Source organism: Bradysia coprophila, unplaced genomic scaffold, assembly GCF_014529535.1.
Source record: "Bradysia coprophila strain Holo2 unplaced genomic scaffold, BU_Bcop_v1 contig_494, whole genome shotgun sequence".
NCBI lineage: Eukaryota > Metazoa > Arthropoda > Insecta > Diptera > Sciaridae > Bradysia > Bradysia coprophila.
In genome coordinates this window covers 264,065-283,995 of record NW_023503746.1, presented here as the reverse complement: position 1 = coordinate 283,995, position 19,931 = coordinate 264,065, and the positions used below count along the sequence as shown (strand labels likewise).

At 35.9% G+C, this 19,931-nt stretch overlaps 1 protein-coding gene across 3 annotated transcripts in view; it reads left to right on the top strand.

The window, feature by feature from the left end:
- The window catches only part of LOC119082804 (aquaporin-like), a 43,921-nt gene that overhangs the window by 22,742 nt on the left and 1,248 nt on the right, over positions 1-19,931 (top strand). The window contains exons 1-4 of one of the 3 annotated variants that reach the window (XM_037192452.1): positions 6,640-7,043; positions 14,917-15,476; positions 15,542-15,598; positions 15,661-15,916. In XM_037192452.1, coding sequence (XP_037048347.1) covers positions 14,919-15,476; positions 15,542-15,598; positions 15,661-15,795 — 750 coding nt within the window. In that variant the 5' untranslated portion in view covers positions 6,640-7,043; positions 14,917-14,918 and the 3' untranslated portion in view covers positions 15,796-15,916. Of the gene's footprint in view, positions 1-6,590; positions 7,044-14,916; positions 15,477-15,541; positions 15,599-15,660; positions 15,917-17,162; positions 17,725-19,931 lie in introns of those variants that run through there. The other 2 variants (XM_037192450.1, XM_037192451.1) reach the window with 2 other exon arrangements.

Below are 19,931 nucleotides of genomic sequence, written 5' to 3'. Positions count from 1 at the left end.
AGAGATTGATCTACATTTCAATATTAGCACCGATCTGGATGTACGGTGCAGCACTCTGGGGCTGCGCTAAAAAATCAAACATTGAAGTCATCCGTTTTATGACGAACAAAGAAATACACAGAGATCTAGAAATAAAAAGGGTTGCCGAAGTAATTCGAGAATATGCCATCAAACACGAAACGAGACTGTTAAACCACACCAACATAGAAGCCATTCTCCTGCTCGACATTACAAGCGAAGTAAGGAGGCTGAACCGACTCAAACCACATGAATTGACGTAATGAAGAATCAGAACACTTCATTTGGGCCCGGTCAATGGATCGTCAACCCCGCACACGTTTACACGTTTTACTAATTTCGATGCATTCGTAAAGAAATTAGTACACTTCATCAGTTGTAATAAATTAACGCCAAGTTAAGATTGTACTATTCATTCATACCAATAAAGGTGTTTTTGAAAAAAAAATGTCACTAGGTTTGTGGAATAAAACGGATGAGTAATGTCGTAAGAAATGTAATGAGGCATGAAGTGGTCTCTCATTCCGGGAACCACCTACCATATTTTCACGGAATAAAATAAAAGCCAAGCTCCTCATCTCGATTTCGATTGCGTAATGGTTTTCAGTCAAAGGAAAATGCTGTAGTAAAACTTTAATGTTCCAATTAAATTTAGTTTTGGGAAATTGCGAATTTCCAAAATAAATAAACAGCAAAACTGCCAAACTAAAAGAGCGAGAAAAACCAATTGCAAAAACCTATCATTTTGTGATTAATTTGTAAATTTGTAAATATTCCCCGAAAATCGTAAAGCTAAAAGCACTCAAAGAATAAAGATTTTCGGTCGTATAAAACGATCAATAAAATCCGAAAAATCTAAATAAATAAATTTGCCGTCGAGATTTTATTCAGGGTAGACAAGACATCGATTCGATAATGTGGTGTGAAGACGATGATGATGCAAATGTTGATTAAATACTTTAAGTGTACAGCCTACAGTAAATGTAAATCGAATGGAAAATCGTAACTCAAAATTATTTCCTACTCCAGATTATCTCAAATAAGAAGATGTTGTAATTCATTCAACGGGCAAACGAACTATGTCGATGTAGAGCTATATGTCGCCCAGAAACATTACTACATCTCATCGTCACTTTTATGTACAACAAATAGTTTTTAATGCCATCCGAAATTGCATGAACACACCACACTAAAACATTACTCGTACGTGCAACCGTAAAATTGCTACATCGGCATCATTTTCTTCAAACGTTCAACTATTTTTCAAAGCATAAAAATTGTGGAATGTCCTACATATCATTAAGAAAGCATAAATATGATTCAGTTCTTCTTTTAATTATAAACAAAAAAAAGAAGCCCACACATCGTACATCGTATAACCATGCAAGAAAAGAGTATTATGCCATGCCGCTCGCTAAAAATAGGAATTATAATATCTTACACTCGGCTAATACTTTTTGCAAATGTAATGACAAATTTACATTTCGCGAATTATTGACAATTCTAATTAAAGTAAAGTGTTTTCGATGATGTAATGTTATTTCAACGATATTATTAAGCTTGGGCATAAGACATGGGCGAATATTTAGTTTAAATATACATTCCATACATAACATTCATCGTGTGATCCACTTTTAGCATAGATGTTATGACTTCATGAAATTGATGTATATATTATGAACCCTAACGATTCTTTTTTGAACAATCCATTTGATTATACCGGCTTTATTCTGACGACCATTTACAGTGTAATCAACTAAAAAAAAGTCCTAAACGAAAATGGTCGGCATCTCCATTATTTAAATCAAGTGCTAGCGGGACTAAAGCTACTCCAAATCGAACATTCTATCTTTCGGTCGAATAAAGTCGAGCTTTAAAGCACTACAAATTGATGTTCGTTTATTTGAATAATGAGAACGATGGTGTTTCCCTTCCAATATGAAACTTAGTTTTCTAATTTGGCTTTTTGTGATTTGAGAAGCACTGTGATTGTGACGGTGGCAGCAGTGTCGATAATTGAGATTTTTCTGAACAGTTTTCACTAGTGTCAAAATCTAGGGTATAACACCACTCATTTGACATACTTTTCTGCACTTGCATCGAAATGAATGACATTTCCGTTGCGAGCATCTCAATTCTATTTTTTTAATTATTTCGGTGCTGGTAGTTGTCGATCGCAAAAAATCTAGTGCGTACCTCGTTACACCGATTGATTTTTGTAGTACATTTTTCAATTTCCAATTCGTAACGTTAGTAAGTTATATCTAACCGGCGTATGCCCGCACCGATTTTTTTAATAAAATTGTTTAAACGTCAATGTAGCTGTAGCTGCCTACATTAAATCGCGGATTGGCCGACCCAATATTTTTGATTTTACACCTTTTTAAGATAATCTATTGATCTTAGCCAGCTCAATGTCGCTATCTTCCTGCATATCTGAACTATGGTTTACAGTAATAAAATACAGATCCGGACCACCTTTTAGAACAATAATCATAAAATCAATGGAAAATTGACTCGTGGAATCAACACACTTTTAAACTAAGTCATAGGTGAACTCGTACAAGCAAGTTTATTGCTGCAAATGCTTTTTAGCCATGTCATCGACTTAAGGCCCGTCATTGGGAAATGACAGGACAGTTTCCCGAAAATGTATGGAAAATTTTATCACAAAAATTCACCGAAAAGATTCAAAGAAACTCACCCATGATGCTTTCCATTGTATTCGTGCACCGTCTCTTTAGGTACCCAAGGCATATTTAAACACTAAAACACTTTTTACTCGGTGCAAAAACAAAATTTATTTTTTGTTTTGTCGCGACAAAAACACAGAAAATATTTCGACACAACTGTGACACTCCGCTATTATAAGGACTAGAATGAATGTTTGCTGTGTTCTCTTCGGCGGTAAAATATTTTCATTCAAAAAAGTGTCCGACACTTCAACGATGGTAGACATTTATTAAAATTGTAACCTCTCCCACTTCTTTAGTAAGCTACCAAGACTTCGCTGAGTCTAATTATGCCACCTCTTTGAACAAAAATATCGGCTGAGGTCGAATAATTCTCCGCTGAGCTTTAACAAACCTCCGCTGAGCTCTAACAATTCTCCGCTGAGCTTCGACAAACCTCCAATGAGTTCTAATAATTCTCCGCTAGGCTTCAGTAAGAGTCCGTCAGATCTTAGCACGTTGTAGTAAGGCAATGAAGCTAAGCGAACACTCAATAAGCATCAGCGGATACCTAATAATTGTTGCTATGATTTAGTAAGACTCCACTTAGCTTTGGCAGATCTCCGCTGAGTGTCCGACTCGCTCCATTAAGCCTTCCTGCAACTTGCTTAGGCCCAACGGACACTTCCTGAAGCCTAGCGGAGAATTATTAGAGCTCAGCGGAGAATTATTAGAACTCAGCCGATATTTTTATTCAAAGAGGTGGCATAATTAGACTTCGCAAAGTCTTCTTAGCTTACTAAAGAGGAACGAACATTTATTTACGTTCAGCGCAGTCTTACGAGAGGCTACATTTTTAATAAATGCTCTCCCATCGTTGAAAGAATGTCCGCTGAGCTCTCGTAAAGCTTTAAAAATGGTCGATGAGCAATAATTTATACGCTACCCTTTGTCAACCGTTTGATGATTGTTTTTAAACACGTCCGACACTTTTTTGAATGAAAATATTTTACCGCCGAAGTGAACACAGCAAATATTCATTCTAGTCCTTATAATAGCGGAGTGTCACAGTTGTGTCGAAATATTTTCTGTGTTTTTGTCGCAACAAAACAAAAAAAACTTTTTGTTTTTGCATCGAGTAAAAAGTGTTTTAGTGTTCAAATATGCCTTGGCGACCATAAGAGACTATGCCCGAATACAATGGAAAGCATAAGAGGTGAGTTTCTTTGAATTTTTTCGGTGAATTTTTGTGATAAAATTGTCCATACATTTTCGGGAAACTGTCCTGTCATTTCCCAATGACGGGCCTTAATGACTCCTTTTACAAAATTTTGGTATCGAAAAATCGTATGCGAGTTCACCTTTTACGTAGTTGAAAAATGCGTTGTTTTAGCATGTGCCAAATTACCCCACGCCGACTCGTCCATGTGTATGCATTCACGATGGTCGCCATTTTTGACGGGACATTATTGTTCGAAATTATTGTTAGTGTTGAAAATTCCAGTTATTGGCCAAAAAGCTGCCCTTCCTCCATTTGTTATTGACAGCAACCATAAAATATGTTAAAAGTAACGAAGTTATAGATTATGATTCAATCGACGTAGATCAAATGAAGTGAAAGACTTGATAGTTATGCTAGTTAATGTGCTTTGCGTCCCACAAAGACTTTACCCCCATATATTTTCTGTGAAAAATCTATCTTGCAAAGTAATTTCGATACTTGAATAGTGCTGTTTACATGTAGATGTTAGATTGTCAATACAACACTTTTTTCGCGAATATTTTGGGAGCGGTTGTTTGACATAAAACCGAGGTTCACAACGCATCATAATGATGAAATATATTATTTTTGCACCATGTTTCATACAACATTTTAAGGCACTAGTGCTACAAATTTTATGGAAATCATTTTTAGCACTAGTGTGTGGGCTCTGAGCTGTGTAATGTTTATTTATGACATTGAGTCAATGCGGCATCGTGTCATAATTACTCATCTAGAGCCTAATAAAGTACTTTGCACCTAAATTCATATACACCGATTTATGCAACAAATGCATCTCAAGTTTTCAATTTTTGCACATTATGATGCTGAGTAACATGCAAGTCTTTTCTGTAACCGATTCTCACAAGATGACATACTTTTCCACACTGCTTTTTCATTTCTGCACTGCTTTGGTCAGTTTAATCAGTCAGTTAGTAAAATCCTTCAACTTTCATTGGATTTGTACCCCAGATATCTTGAGTATATGAGCCAAGAACGCTGATATATCAACTCGGATTGCAGAAAGCATCATTAAAACGTTTTGGAAAATTAGAAAGTCGCTGCGCTCGTAAGGAAATATTGGACTAGTGCCGAAAAATTGAACATTTCAAAACTTGATGCGCACGATACTATTATTTAATCCAAAAATTAAGGTTGAACCGACTTAATATATCACTAAAGCCTTTCAAAGAAAAACGACTCGTGGTTTTCCATTACAATACGCCAGAAAAAAAAAACGATGAAAGCTGTTTAAACAATGTTGTGACGTTAATAGTGCATTAACTTCATACTCAAAGTTTTAAAATAACTTCTATGCCACAACCGAAATAATTAGGCAAATATAATTGAATATAACCGAATTGAATTGAATAATTGTCTGTGTTGGAATAGAGTGATCGTTGTAGTCACCCAGGAAAGAGTGGTAGGAATAGAGTGGCTGAAAGCAAAGTTTCGACTTTTATTTAACTTTACTTCTATTTCAATTGATAAGGAAAGAAAAGTGACACTTTGCTTACGACCATCACTGTAAGGCATTATTATCAACAAATCCACAAAATCTGCGAATAATTGTATTCCAGAGTGTCATCAATTTGGCACATGCACGCTAATAATTTTATCAGTTATTGGTACTCAAAAGCGAAATTAAAATCGCTAGATAACAATGAATTACGTTTTTGACCTAGCATTGGAGCATATAAAAATGTCACAGATATGCTACCGAAAATACTACCAATTCACTGTGGATAGAAACAGAGATAAAATTCGGATTTCGTTTCGTTGATGATAAGACTAAGGTAAAGATAAAACGGAAAGAAAAGTGTACAAAGACACGTGTTTCACTTACAGAGACAAGTGTTGTCTGGACTCTGGACTTGCAGTAATACTAATTTGATATCTCGTATCCAGATGAGTAAACGTATCAGAGGGCTTCAGCCCGAGTTACTTTTACTCATCGTGATACGAGATATCAAATTACTTCCCTGGTAAATTAATCTACTATTAGTTTACTAGGGAGATAATGTGGCCTTTCTCTCACTAGAGAAAACCTAGCTAGTAAAGTAAAATAACACATTAGTGAGAGAAAGGCAACACTACCTCTCTAGTAAAGTAATAGTAGATTACGTCCGTGGGTCCAAATTTTAATTTTGATAAGTTGGGACGTTATAGCCTGACCCGAAGGGAAGCTCAGTATTACCATTCGTGAAAGCTCCTAGCTCGTAAAGTAAAATAATATACTAGTGAGGGAAAGGATACATTACCTCCCTAGCAAAATAAAACAACATTTCTACCAGCAAAAATGGGTAACTAAAATTTTTGATCTTTGGTAGAGTTCAGCAAAGTCTTCACGATAATTTTTTGGTCAAACATTAGTATCATATTGAGCCACACATATCTCTTTACTTCAGAAGCATTTCAAACTACTCTACTGACTCTACACATAAAATCTAATAAACCGAAACATCTACGGTACCATGTACGAAAATAGAAAAAAAAACCTGTGGTACATTCGAGGTAGTGTTAGTGTAGTTTAATAGTGAGATCTAACATCTCTTTAATCATATGACGTAGGAATAGTATAACAGTTGCGTGCAAAATATTATCTGCATCCCATACTATACCACAACCAGTACCAACAACTCAAGACACCAGTACTTTCCACAATCAAAATGTAAACCAAAGTTTGATATAGTCGTCGGATACGGTACATTATAATGTGATAGTACTCTGCGGTTGAGAATTAATTTTAAAATTAACTTTTTTTTCTGTGGATTTTGTAAACGCCTAAGAAGCCTAAACACACTTACACTCTTGATTTATCGCACTTGTTATATAACAACAGACTTACGGACCGTTTGTAGTGAATGAGCGCGCACTCCATACGTTCAGTTCTTATCAAAACACCGACTGAGGTGGTTTTCGTTCCGTGGCTGTGCTTGTTTGTTGAAAAATTAATTTTTCTTTTTTCACTCACTTCAAACGATTTATTTCTGTTTTTTTGTTTATTCGAATTGGGAAGAAAAAAAACTTTTTTTTAAATTTTCTCCACACATTACTGGATATATAAGTTATCGACGATCGTAAAAATAAAAGTGAGTAGCAGACACCGCAATGGATTTTATTCGAGTATAAACAAATAATTGGTTTCTAGTTTAAAAAATTTCTTATAAAATTCAATAAATAAACTGATTTTGCTGTAACAACATCAAATTAGATTGTAAGGAAACGTGCGGTTGTGTGTATGTGATGTACGCATTGAGTGAAAATTTAGTGACATGCCGCTTCTGTGAATAATTCGTAATATAAATATTGAAAATATTGATAACCTCTGCGAAAGACGTCTCGTTTTATTTACTTCGATTACTTACTCTAACAGTTACTGATGTCAATAACAGGCAGAGTACCATGAACTTATCATTTTCCTGATAGCGCGCACACAATTTCGTTGTTTGTTAGCTTGATATAGCGTTTCTCGATTTTTTTTTTTGTATTCACGCGATGAGATGTAGAGCTATCAACATTTTCAACGAATATTTTGCAAGTTCTTATCAGAACTGGAACACAATTTTTGTTCTGAATTACAGTGGGTACAACCGAGTGACGAATGCTTTTTTTTAGGCACTAAATGTGTAACACTCGTGGTCGCCATGTAAAAAGTTTTTCTCAATTTTAATTTTTACTTTAACAAAGAACATTTTACTTTTCGTCAAGAAATTATTTTTACACAAATAATTTCCAATTCTTTAAAAAAAAGGTGTCGGAAGCCTGCAATGATGCAATGAGTATAAGATCGTTTTTGGTACAAGGTGTCTTTGGGTGCTTTTGATACAATAATTGCTTCTAAAGAAACTTTCAACAGAACTCAGACCCGATTTTTGGGAAATACATTTTCTTTACATTTTGAAATGGACAAAGCTTTAACATTCTGCATGCTCGGCTACGCCTCGGATCAACAAAATTCACACGAAAACTCTACTTTTTATCCCTAGTCATGTCCTGTATACAACAAGGGATTAAAATATGAAAAATATGGTTTTCGTGCGTGTTTTGTCAATCCGAGGCGTAGCCGAGGTCAATGAACACATGAAAATGCACGCACGCATGTAGCATGTAAAATACTATTCAATTAGATACCACCATTGGAACCATGTGTAGGTTCTACAATTCAAATTTCAGTGTACTAATGTCAGATGGCGCGAAGTTTTGCTTCGTGGAAAAATATTCCGAATAATTGTCAAAAAGGTCCGAAAAATATTTCAGAATCTTTTCCTAATTTTAACGGAATTATTTGGAATTTTATCGAATTTTCAGAAATAATATTCCCAATAATAAACCCGGGTGATAGTGGTATGATTGGATCGAATAAGACTTGAGACAAAAAAAAATGTTTTGAGTTCAGTCTATCTTCAGAAATTTAGAAACATTTGGGGCTCGAACGAAATACAATATTGTTGATAGATTACAATTTTCCAGTGAACCATTCGAGCAATAGTTTTGTAATGATTCAGTTTTACTATATGTGAATCTGAATGTACAGTACAACCAGTAATGGCTTTCGGAAATTCAAAAACTATTATCTTCTTTACCTGCTGTGCGTAATTAGTTAATCCATAGTGTCGCCGGTTTTATTTACTTTAACAAAATCTCTTAGGTCGTGATTTATTTAGAGAAATTATAACCAAGAGCTAAGTTATCCAGATTGTTTATGATTAGAACAATTCCATTTATTTACAGTTTCTTTCTGTTATCTTTCTATCATCTGTTATCGACAGCAAAGTAATAAGTCTACAGTTCTTGTAGACTCAGTAAAATGATTGTGCCAAGCTAACGAAGTAATAGATTTTGCATCTCAAACTCGGTGATAATTTAAACAAAAGAAATTTGAACTTACAGGGAGAGAAAAGTGAAATCGGACAAGTTTTTTGATTTTGAAGTTGTCGTGATTTGGAATTAATTCCACGAGAGTTTCGTTAAACAAATGAAAATCCAGATTTTTATTTTCTGAATTTTGCATTTTCAACACGAACGAAATACTAAAATAACAAAATCTAGATCTTCATTTGTTAAACAAATTTTGCGTGGAATCTTTAAGTTACCACATCAAATATGTTGAATCTCACTTTTCTCTCAAGAATCACGGATTCACTCAAACGTCTCTAAAGGGTTAAACATTTTACATTTTACGTCTATGCAGCGTAATTATTATTTTGACCATTGATAGTAGCAATTTATTTAAGTTTTCTCACCTTTCCATTTTACCTTTCGCTTACCCTAACGGTAATCCGTTGAAATTATCGAAATGATTAATGAGTCTTCAGTCGAAATCGTTTCGTAAAGGTAATAGTAAACAAATCTGGGTAAGACACGTAATTAATGAATGTGAAATTTTGAGATGTACATCCTGAACAAAAACTGTGCAAACTCGGCACACATTTCGTGTGTAATGGGCTCGAAATGCGAAACTGATAATTTCGGAAACATAAAAACTCATTTATGGTACATACATGGGTCATGTCGATGGACTAATGATGGAAATGGTAAAATTTCCATCTCCTTCATTTGCCTATGGAAACATTCGAAGATGGTCAGTAATGAAGTAAATTAACGCGAGGCAACCTTTAATTTGCTTCGCAGCTGATGTATTGAACCACATGACCATGTGTTATAATATGTTACAAATGCTAGAACTGGATAGCATCACTGATGGAAGATTAACCTAGTCTTTGTTATGTAATGCAACAAAAACATTAAGGCGACAAGTACTCCAATTAGTACAACAGTTTTTATGAAATTACACAAAATTGAAAAACAATTTTTTTGCCATGGTTTTCGACTCGGGTGAACGGTCGTCCAAATTAGGGTTATCTCGTGTTATCGTGAGCATTAAATGTACTTTTCATTCAAAAGAAGTTTAAATACTCTGTAAGCCTCGCAAATAATGTCAAAAAAATTTTATTATTCCGTCAGCATAGTATTCGATAAAGCAAAGTACATCCATTGGTCTTTTGATAGATGGCCTTCCCGGATTTTTGTCATGATCGATAAATTCCGTAATTTTTCAAACGTTGTGAGATTTGGGTAATCTTCTATCTCAAGTGTACAAGCTTTCATAACGTTTCGATGAAGTTGTTGTATTTCTTCAACCCAATTAATCCTAGGCTCCAGAAGCCGTGACTTTGAATCAATTTCAAGTGGGTTAAAACGGCGATAAGACGTTGATAAAGTGTATCTTATCCCATCAACTTTTCATAATTTTTTTTTCTTCATTTCAATCAGATTTTTGTTTATTGCTCGGTTATAATTTCATCAGAATTCTACTGACGTCGGAAATGCTGTTAACAATTCGACAGCATATTTAATCTCTGTATAATATAACCCTTGTCTACCTTGTTATCAAATTGATTGTAAATTAATTTCAAAATAACAGCTATTGAGACATGACGGTAGTGACGTTCATGAACACGCGTTCACTTCATTAACCACTTAGCAAATAAAAGTTTGAAACTGCTCAAAAAGTCAAAATCTTTATGACGAAAAGCAAAGGTATTTACACTGATAAAAAAGACGTGCCCACTTTAAGCGACTGTTCGTAGTATGAGTATCTACTTTATGACTTTTTATCAAGGTGCTCTCGGTGAACAATCTACCGGTAGTTTAGTGAAGCGTTCTGATTTGGTTTAAAAAAAACTAATTTTGATGATGTTTCAATAGTTTCTCTAATGAAGTGACTATTTGCAGCCGGGAGCAAAAAGTCTTTATTACGCTATTTGCACCCGGGTGTCGAAAAATAACATGTTACATCACAGGCAAATTCATTTTTCCTTCTACAAATTCTCCTAAATAGTCTAGAAATTAACGACCAACGTTTACAACTTAATTTTTGACTTTACTCATTCGTAAACTTATTGTACAACGTGCTATAAGGGGAGTTTTATTCCTTATTGACTAACAACTAAAGCTCCCCTTAAAGCGCGTACAATTAGTTTGTGAATGAGAAAAATCAAAAACTAAGTTGTAAACGTTGGTCGTTAACTTCTACACTAAAAACTTAGGTTGCAGTAGGAACAAATCATAGCACTGCTTCTAACATTAACACTCTTATGTCAGACGTTGAAAAGTCTCCAAATTTTGTTTGTAAATGTATGTGTAAGCGTATACACTTGAATGTGTTGTGTGTTTTACTCACACGAATTAAACAACAGCCTCCAAATAATGCTGGAAGCAGTGCTATGATAAAAATTATTTTCCTGAAAATTAGGTGTTACGTCAAAGTCAAATTGATTTTTAGCCCCGTACGAAGTACTGGGGGCTTATAAGATTAATATGCCGTTTGTAACACGTCGAATTGGAAGCAGACAGTAAGGGCAAAGCATTTGGTTATGTTCATAGATGACGAATCCGCAATAAAAAAAAATGTCCGTCCGTCCGTCCGTGACCCCTCTAGCTAGAGTAGAGTGTCGAGCAGTCCCATAATGGGCAATCTGATAAATTTTGAGTGGAATTGATGTATAATTGTTGTATTTTTGATGTACAAGTGTTGTACAAGAGAGGTGTTAGGTTGTATTGGAGTGGTGTCAGTGTTGTCTTACTGATGTAAAATCGAGGGAAAACTGATGTGTGAGTGGTAAAGTTGTTGCATAAATTTTAAAATATCCGACCATCGTTTTTACATCACTTATACCACTATTCTCCACCATAATACCACACTTTTCCACTTTGTTACCACACTTGTTGGTGTATTAGTGTGTTTTAGTGTTGGGTTGGTGTTGTCTAACTGATGTAAAGTAGATGGATTATTGTTGTAAGAATGGTGTGGTTGTTGCATAAAATGTTGCGTTTTAGTCCATCATTATACATTCCCCATACCACATTTTTCCACCTCAATACCACACTTTTCCACTAAAATATCACACTTTTCCACATTAATCTCATTACAAGGTGTTGTATCAATGTTGTGTCCATGTGGTGTAAGTGATGTAAAAGCGTGGATTATTGTTGAGTTCGTGGTGTATTTGTTGTTAAAGTTAAATCGAAAGAGAAGAAGAAAAGAGAACTGACGACATTGAGGACAAGTAGATTCAGATCAGACAAACACTTTTTTACACCACGAACTCAACAATAATCCACGCTTTTACATCACTTACACCACATGGACACAACATTGATACAACACCTTGTAATGAGATTAATGTGGAAAAGTGTGATATTTTAGTGGAAAAGTGTGGTATTGAGGTGGAAAAATGTGGTATGGGGAATGTATAATGATGGACTAAAACGCAACATTTTATGCAACAACCACACCATTCTTACAACAATAATCCATCTACTTTACATCAGTTAGACAACACCAACCCAACACTAAAACACACTAATACACCAACAAGTGTGGTAACAAAGTGGAAAAGTGTGGTATTAAGGTGGAGAATAGTGGTAAAAGTGATGTAAAAACGATGGTCGAATATTTTAAAATTTATGCAACAACCTTACCACCCACACATTAGTTTTCCCTCGATTTTACATCAGTAAGACAACACTAACACCACTCCAATACAACCCAACACCTCTCTTGTACAACACTTTTACATCAAAAATACAACAATTATACATCAATTCCACTCAAAATTTATCAGATTGCCCATTATGGGACTGGTCGACACTCCTAGAGTAAATCACAACCTTTTTTCAAAATTCTTTTTTTCCCCGATTGGTATCGACAAAAGTAAGGTCAAGTTCGAAAATGGGCATGGTAGGGCCGGCCCCTCCAGAGCTAGGGCCCTATAGATGTGTTTCAGTCTTTCGACGATATCTACCGAAATACGCACGCAATAGCTGCTTGTGATATATCAAATGAAAGGTATTGACGAGTAGAAAAAAGTTGCTGAACATTGTTTTTGGGTAAGATGTAACGTGGGCTTGTTGGGAGGGCTCAAAGGTCGTTACTCGGCCCTAAGTGTTTTTTGCACATAAATCGAGTAAATCTCATCCGATTTTGCTAATTTTTGTTTTTTATGGAAGGTAATTGAATACCGAAAAGAACGTGACGAAAAAAGTTTCAAATTTGGGCCCTTGGACTAAGGCCGGTACTCGGCCCTAAGTGTTTTTTGCTCATAAATCGAGTAAATCTCATCCGATTTTGCTAGTTTTTGTTTCATTTGAGAGATAATTGAATGCCGAATAGAATGATGGCAAAAAAAGTTTCAAATTTGGGCCCTTGGACTAAGGCCGCTACTCGGCCCTAAGTGTTTTTTGCACATAAATCGAGTAAATCTCATCCGATTTTGCTAGTTTTAGTTTTTTATGGAAGGTAATTGAATACCGAAAAGAACGTGGCGAAAAAAGTTTCAAATTTGGGCCCTTGGACTAAGGCCGCTACTCGGCCCTAAGTGTTTTTTTGCACATAAATCGAGTAAATCTCATCCAATTTTGCTAGTTTTTGTTTCATTTGAGAGATAATTGAATGCCGAATAGAATGATGGAAAAAAAAGTTTCAAATTTGGGCCCTTGCACTAAGGCCGCTACTCGGCCCTAAGTGCTTTTTGCACATAAATCGAGTAAATCTCAACCGATTTTGCTAGTTTTTGTTTCATTTGAGAGATAATTGAATACCGAATAGAATGATGGCAAAAATTTTTGGGTTTCTAAAATAATGTCGTAAATTGTTGGTTTTATTTGAGAGGTACTTCGTACGGGCTTTCGTAATTGCGCTATGCGCAATTTTAAAAATGAACACTTTCAGTAAATTTGACAATTCCCAACTTGACTTGCATTTTGGTAACAGACGCATTAGAGGGTTGTAGACGTATTAGGGTTCCGGGCTTATTAGGGCTACGGACGTATTATGGTTGCGGACGAAGGATTACGGGTTGTACGGGGCTAAGTCGCAGCAAACGCTCCGACTGTTCTGATGCCTTGTTTATTCTACAAATTGTCCTGCGAATTAGGTGCTGTATTAGGTACAACATGATTCATCCTCCTACAAGGTAGCCTTACACTCGCTAAATCAATTTTGTTCCCAACGTTGAATAACCATAAATAGCAGTAAGTTGGTAATGTAAAGAGTAGAGTGACTCTATTCGCCTCTAGTTGCGAAACGTGATGCTGTAAATAAGACTGTAAGTTCAACCCGGGTGCAAATAGTGTAATAAAAATTATTTGCACTCGGGTGCAATTAGCATCTACGTTTGTCTAAATACCATCATCGGTTAATCCATAGCACTGCTCGTAGCAAAACCACTCGCATTTCAGAAGTCAAACAGCTTCCAGATTTTGATACAAATCTTTTCTATTTTTAATGCTAGAAGCCATTTTACAGCAGTGCTATGGTTAAGCAAACCTGTATTTGCTCATCAGAAATAATGAAGTTCCCACTGAAAGTCTTTGTCGATTTTAATTCTTCTTGTCTTTTAATTATAATATTCGGCCTTTACGTACACTTTCAATTAGAACATCTGACGAACAGACTTAATTTTGCAAATTATTTTCGTTGATTCGATCATCTTTACTAATTTTCTCCATTAGACAATGACGATGGTTCTGATTCATTTTTTTTTCTTGCCCGAAAGCCCACATTCATTACACATAAATATTGAATTGAATTAGAAATCATTATTAAGACCAACTGTTCTGCATCGATCGATTGGAATTTTTATTTTTCATCATCGGACTATTTATGTGAAGCTGAACTTATGTAAAAATGTTCTCAAAAAGCTTATGCTGTTGTCGGTGCAAAAACAACGATACAAATTGTAATGTATACACACACGAAGCTATTGCGCTTATTAGTTGCTTAGTCACAGATCCATAGAGCAATTTTTCGCGATAGTGTCTTGCAAATATAGTTTTAAGTGCATGCTGCATGCTGGCTAGCCAGACAACACACTTTGGTAATAGTAGACTGCTTTTTTATTGCATTGTCTGCAGATAATAATAGAAATTGAGGGATTATTTCCCTGTTATAATTTACAGACATGAAGTCAACTCTTCTCGACACCGTCTCCATGTTCCTGGCCGAACTCAATGGCGTCGGATTCATTTTATTTTTCGGCTGTATGGGCTGCCTAAATGGAGCACCGCATTTACAGATAGCACTAAATTTCGGCATCGCTGTCATGACATCCGTCCAAATATTTGGCTTTATATCCGGTGCGCATTTCAATCCTGCCGTTACCGTTGCAGCACTGATTTACAAAAAAATATCCGTGCCCATGGCATGCATTTACTTTATGGCTCAAATGATGGGAGGTTTTATGGGTTTCGGATTGTTGAAATTGGTTATACCGACGGATACATTCAGTCCAGCGAATGAGACGAATGGACCGGGCCTGTGCACGACAATTCCACGTTATGACGTGACGGATTTTCAGGCATTAACCATAGAGTTTGTGGCAACGGCGGTACTGATTTTGGTATGTTGTGCTGTTTGGGATGAACGAAACTCGCATCTACATGACTCGGTTGCTCTAAGATTCGGTTTTGTAATTTTCATGCTGGCTTGTTCTGCTGGACCATTTACAGGGGCTAGTATGGTATGGTGACAATGAAAAATTATTTCTTTCTCTGGTCAGTCAATTAATGATGATAATGATTTCAGAATCCAGCCCGATCCTTTGCGCCAGCCCTCTGGAATACCCATTTCGATAAGCACTGGGTACGAGAAGACCGAGGATTCCACCGTTACCCCATTTATTTAATTGGTTCTGTTTCTTATAGATTTATTGGCTTGCACCGATGTCAGCAGGAGTAATAACGACATACATTTATCGTGCCGTTTTCTGGCGACCAAAAGTTGAAGACGAACATATAGCCAACGAAGAATACGCTCTCAAAGACAACACTATTAGTTAGGACAGACTGAAGACTGAAGTGATAGGTTTTAGCTAGCAATGTAGTTGTAAGTGTTTTTTGTGTTAGCTTTAAGTGGAAAGGACTCTTATCATGACAAATTAAAACAAAAGACTTTTATTAACTGCGTTGTCGTTTTTCGCTAGACTCAGCACCAATTTTCTATTTACAAATCCATCATAGCAATGCACCTAGCATGGTATTTGAATATTGCTTATGTCAAATAGAGAAATAAATTCCGAATTTTGGTTCAAGGTCATGCAATATGTCTGTAATCTGTATATTAGTAATATACACACGAACGGAATGACCTTAAAACAGTTTAAAAATTAAACTCTCGAAATTTATCACTCAATTTGACATACGTAATATTCTGCTACCATGCTAGGTGCTTTGATCACGGGAATGTCATGGCTTTGTCGATTTTCTCCAAATTGGAGAAATTGGAATACATGGAGCTTCAGAGTATTTATCTGTTACGGCAATGTAAATGGCGCTTCGACCATATGAAATGAGCATTTACATTGCCTAATCATGTAGAGCACAGTAGGTATCTGCATCCAAATTTTTATTTTGAGGAATGAAGTTACTACGAATTTTGCTAATGATTTTTGGATTGTTGCTCACTTCCAGTGGTTATCTCCTAATGTATGCCTTTATTGTGTCTTTTGAAGTCGTTTTTAGCTCATTGTGGCGCCTTTAGCCGCAAGAGGGTAATGCCGAATATTTTGGACTATTTGCTCAATTTCTTTGCCGTATCTGATAATCTCTATACCTTCGACTGTCTAACACGCGTTTGGGCTTATATAGTTTTTGGCCTCAATTTAGAGAATGGAGTTTCTCAGTTATAGAATAAGAAACTTTAATCTATAAAATCGTCATTTCCTAACGAAGAGCCAACTAGTCAATGACTCGTTGTCATCTGTTATTGACAACAACGGAAAAGATAAGCAATTATTTCTGGCCGTTGTTCTCTTATATGGCAAAACGGATGGTAAGACGAATGAAGTAACAGATTGTGTTCGTGTCGATCCACTGGAACTACTTATTAATCGAAAGATGTAATAGACTCGATAATTCTGCTGATATGCTTGCTTTCTCTAAAATCTTAACTCCATGCTCTCATACATTCGACATATGTGTGTGTGAAGTGAAAGTACCTCAGATGCTTTAACTCAGATGCTCTGGTATGATGGTATGTTACATCCTTTTGACAAACTCAACTTTTGACTCATCAGGTTCTGATATACTTGACCACTGAACTGAAGTTCTCGACTCGGCGTGACTTCAATTTTATTTAGAGATTTCGTATAATTGACAACCGGTTCGATGTAATTACTTCTCTCTATTTAATATTTCATATTTTCCAGCCATGAAACCACCCACACTGGACGCGATTGCAGTGGTTTTAGCTGAATTGATTGGCGTAGCTCTGGTCATGTTTTTCGGCTGCATGGGCTGCCTTCCTTTCGGCGAAACAACCAATCAATTGCAAACGGTGTTGAACTTTGGTTTCATTATCATGACTATGATTCAAGTGTTCGGATTCATATCTGGCGCCTATTTAAATCCATCAGTTACGATAGCAGCGGTTATATACAAGAAGCTAAGCATTCAGATGGCAGGCTTCTATTTCATAGCTCAATTGATCGGAGGTTTCATTGGCATGGGGATGCTGAAAATTGTTGTTCCTACCCATTTATTCGATGGCAATAAAACGACGGACGCTGGATTCTGTATGACAATACCACATTCAGATTTATCAGATATGCAAGCACTGGTAATTGAATTTTTTGCGACGACTGTGTTAGTGTTTATCAATTTGGCCATTTGGGATCATCGCAATGAGAAATACCAAGATTCAGCTCCATTAAAATTTGGTTTTGCTGTTTTTACATTAGGCTCCACTGCTGGCCCACTAACAGGAGCAAGGTAAGGGTGATTCTGAAGGAATTTTTTCTAGTAAGATAAGCAACGAATGTTGAAACTTACGAGCATCAGTATTTTTGGTGGAGATGTTGGGGCAATCTAGCGATCTTGTTTATTCTAAAGAATGAACCTTTTCGAAACGGCTAGTCATCTTGACCATAAACTAGTGGTTAATCGCATGTTAGTCTCTTAAAAACGACTGGTTTAATGATATCCGATAAAGAAAAAAATATATCTAATGAAGTCAGCGGTTTTCCACCACACACTAAACACAATACTTTAAACAAAAGAAGTAACAGATTTAATCGTAACGTAACGCAGCAATATGTTTGCCAGTTTCCACATTTTTTAATTTAGTCAGTTTTAAGTTCTTACCCAGCCCAAAACATACATTTTGAGTATGATTCAGCATAGGTTACCCCGCTGAATTTGATTTAAAATGCGAGTTCGTAGTTGGTTTAAATAAGAACTTGAACTTGACAATAAAAAAAATGTGGAAACGGCAAACATGTTGTTGCTCTTCGCTAAATATCTTAACTGATTCGTTTAACGTGGCTTCTGGTGTGTGGTGGAAAATCTTTTACTTCTTTGTTTGTATTTGATCTTGGGCGAAGTCTTCGATTTTTGAAAACTTAATTGAATGCGATTTGAACCATGTTTTGAAAAGGTTCCTTTTTTCCTAGATCAATTTAACAGAGAATTAAATGAAAAAACGTTTTATAAAACTTTGATGGAGATGTGAGTATTCAAGTTTATTACTGCAACTTGACTTAAGGCATACTTTTCGGATGTTAAATCACTGACTTTGAAAGGCTACATGGAAGTCGAAGCACAGCAAGATGGGGCATGGTCTAAGGAAAGGGGATGGTTTTCCTATTTCCAAGATATTTTTTGACTTTGTGCCTATGAGTGACGTGAGCCTGGACGTGAGGGGTTTAGGACTTTTTTGTACTCGATGTTATATTCCCATCTCTTCCATACACAACACAAAAATAATGTCGAAAATCAGTTGATTTTTCCCTGACAATTAATTCACGCGGTTTTTTGCTGATTTTTGAAACACTTTATGGTGTAGGCCTAACTGAAACACAAAATCCATCTACTGAACTGTAACTGAGAACAGGCCTAATTATTCGGAATATTTATAGAATTTTTATGAATATTTTCGGATTATTTTTTATGAAGAGGCTTCGATGCTTAGCTAAATTTTTAGCCTACATTTGTCTGTCTCGTCTTTCATTTTTTATGATATCTTTTCATCAGAATCAATTGTGAAAAATAACCGACCGCAAAACGACAGAAATTAGATTTGGTTGTAGTCGTTTGATCAGCTTAGACCAAATTCTATTTTCTGTTGAAAACTAAAACATTCGTGGTCGTTATTGCGGTCCTATATTTTTGAAAAAGAATTGTGGTGGATGGGGGTGAAGCAAGCTTGTAGGTCGTCCAAATTTGACCGGATTTCGACTGTTTTTGCTTTATTAGATAGGAAAATCAGAGTTTATGAAATTCGGCTCAAAGGAGCATGAGCTAGGTCCCTTGGAGTGAGCTCAAAGCCGGCTAGTCGGCCGTACAGTGAACGTGGTGATTTTTGCCAATATCTTCAGTAAATTTTGACAGAATTTCATGATTTTTTTTTGTTTGAATGGTATTGACGAATGCAAAGCGTTACTACTACTATTTGCGGTTTCCTAACAAAGGCTGCCTACGGCCATTTTGGATTTTATTATAATCGTTATAAATCGGTAAAAATGAAGTGAAATTCATCAGTTTTCGCAAATTTTTCTAAAATCCGAGATGTACTTGCACACTAAATAACGTGCTGCGGGAAAATTCCTAGAATTAGGTCCTTGGACTGAGGCCTATATTCGGTTCTAAGTGTTTTTTGCACATAAATCGTGTAAATCTCTTCAGATTTTGTTATTTTCTGTTTCATTTGAGGTCTAATTCAATACCCAATAGAATGGTGAAAATGGTAAAAAAAACGTTTCAAATTTGGACCCTTGGACTAAGGCCGCTACTCGGCCGTAAGTGTATTTTGCACATAGATCGAGTAGATAGATTTGAGAGGTAATTGAATACGGAATGGAAAGTTGTCAAAAAATTTTGTGTTTCTAAAATAATGTCGTAAATTGTTGGTTTCATTTGAGAGGTACTTTGTACGGCCTTTGTAATTGCGCTATGCGCAATTTTAAAAATGAACACTTTTA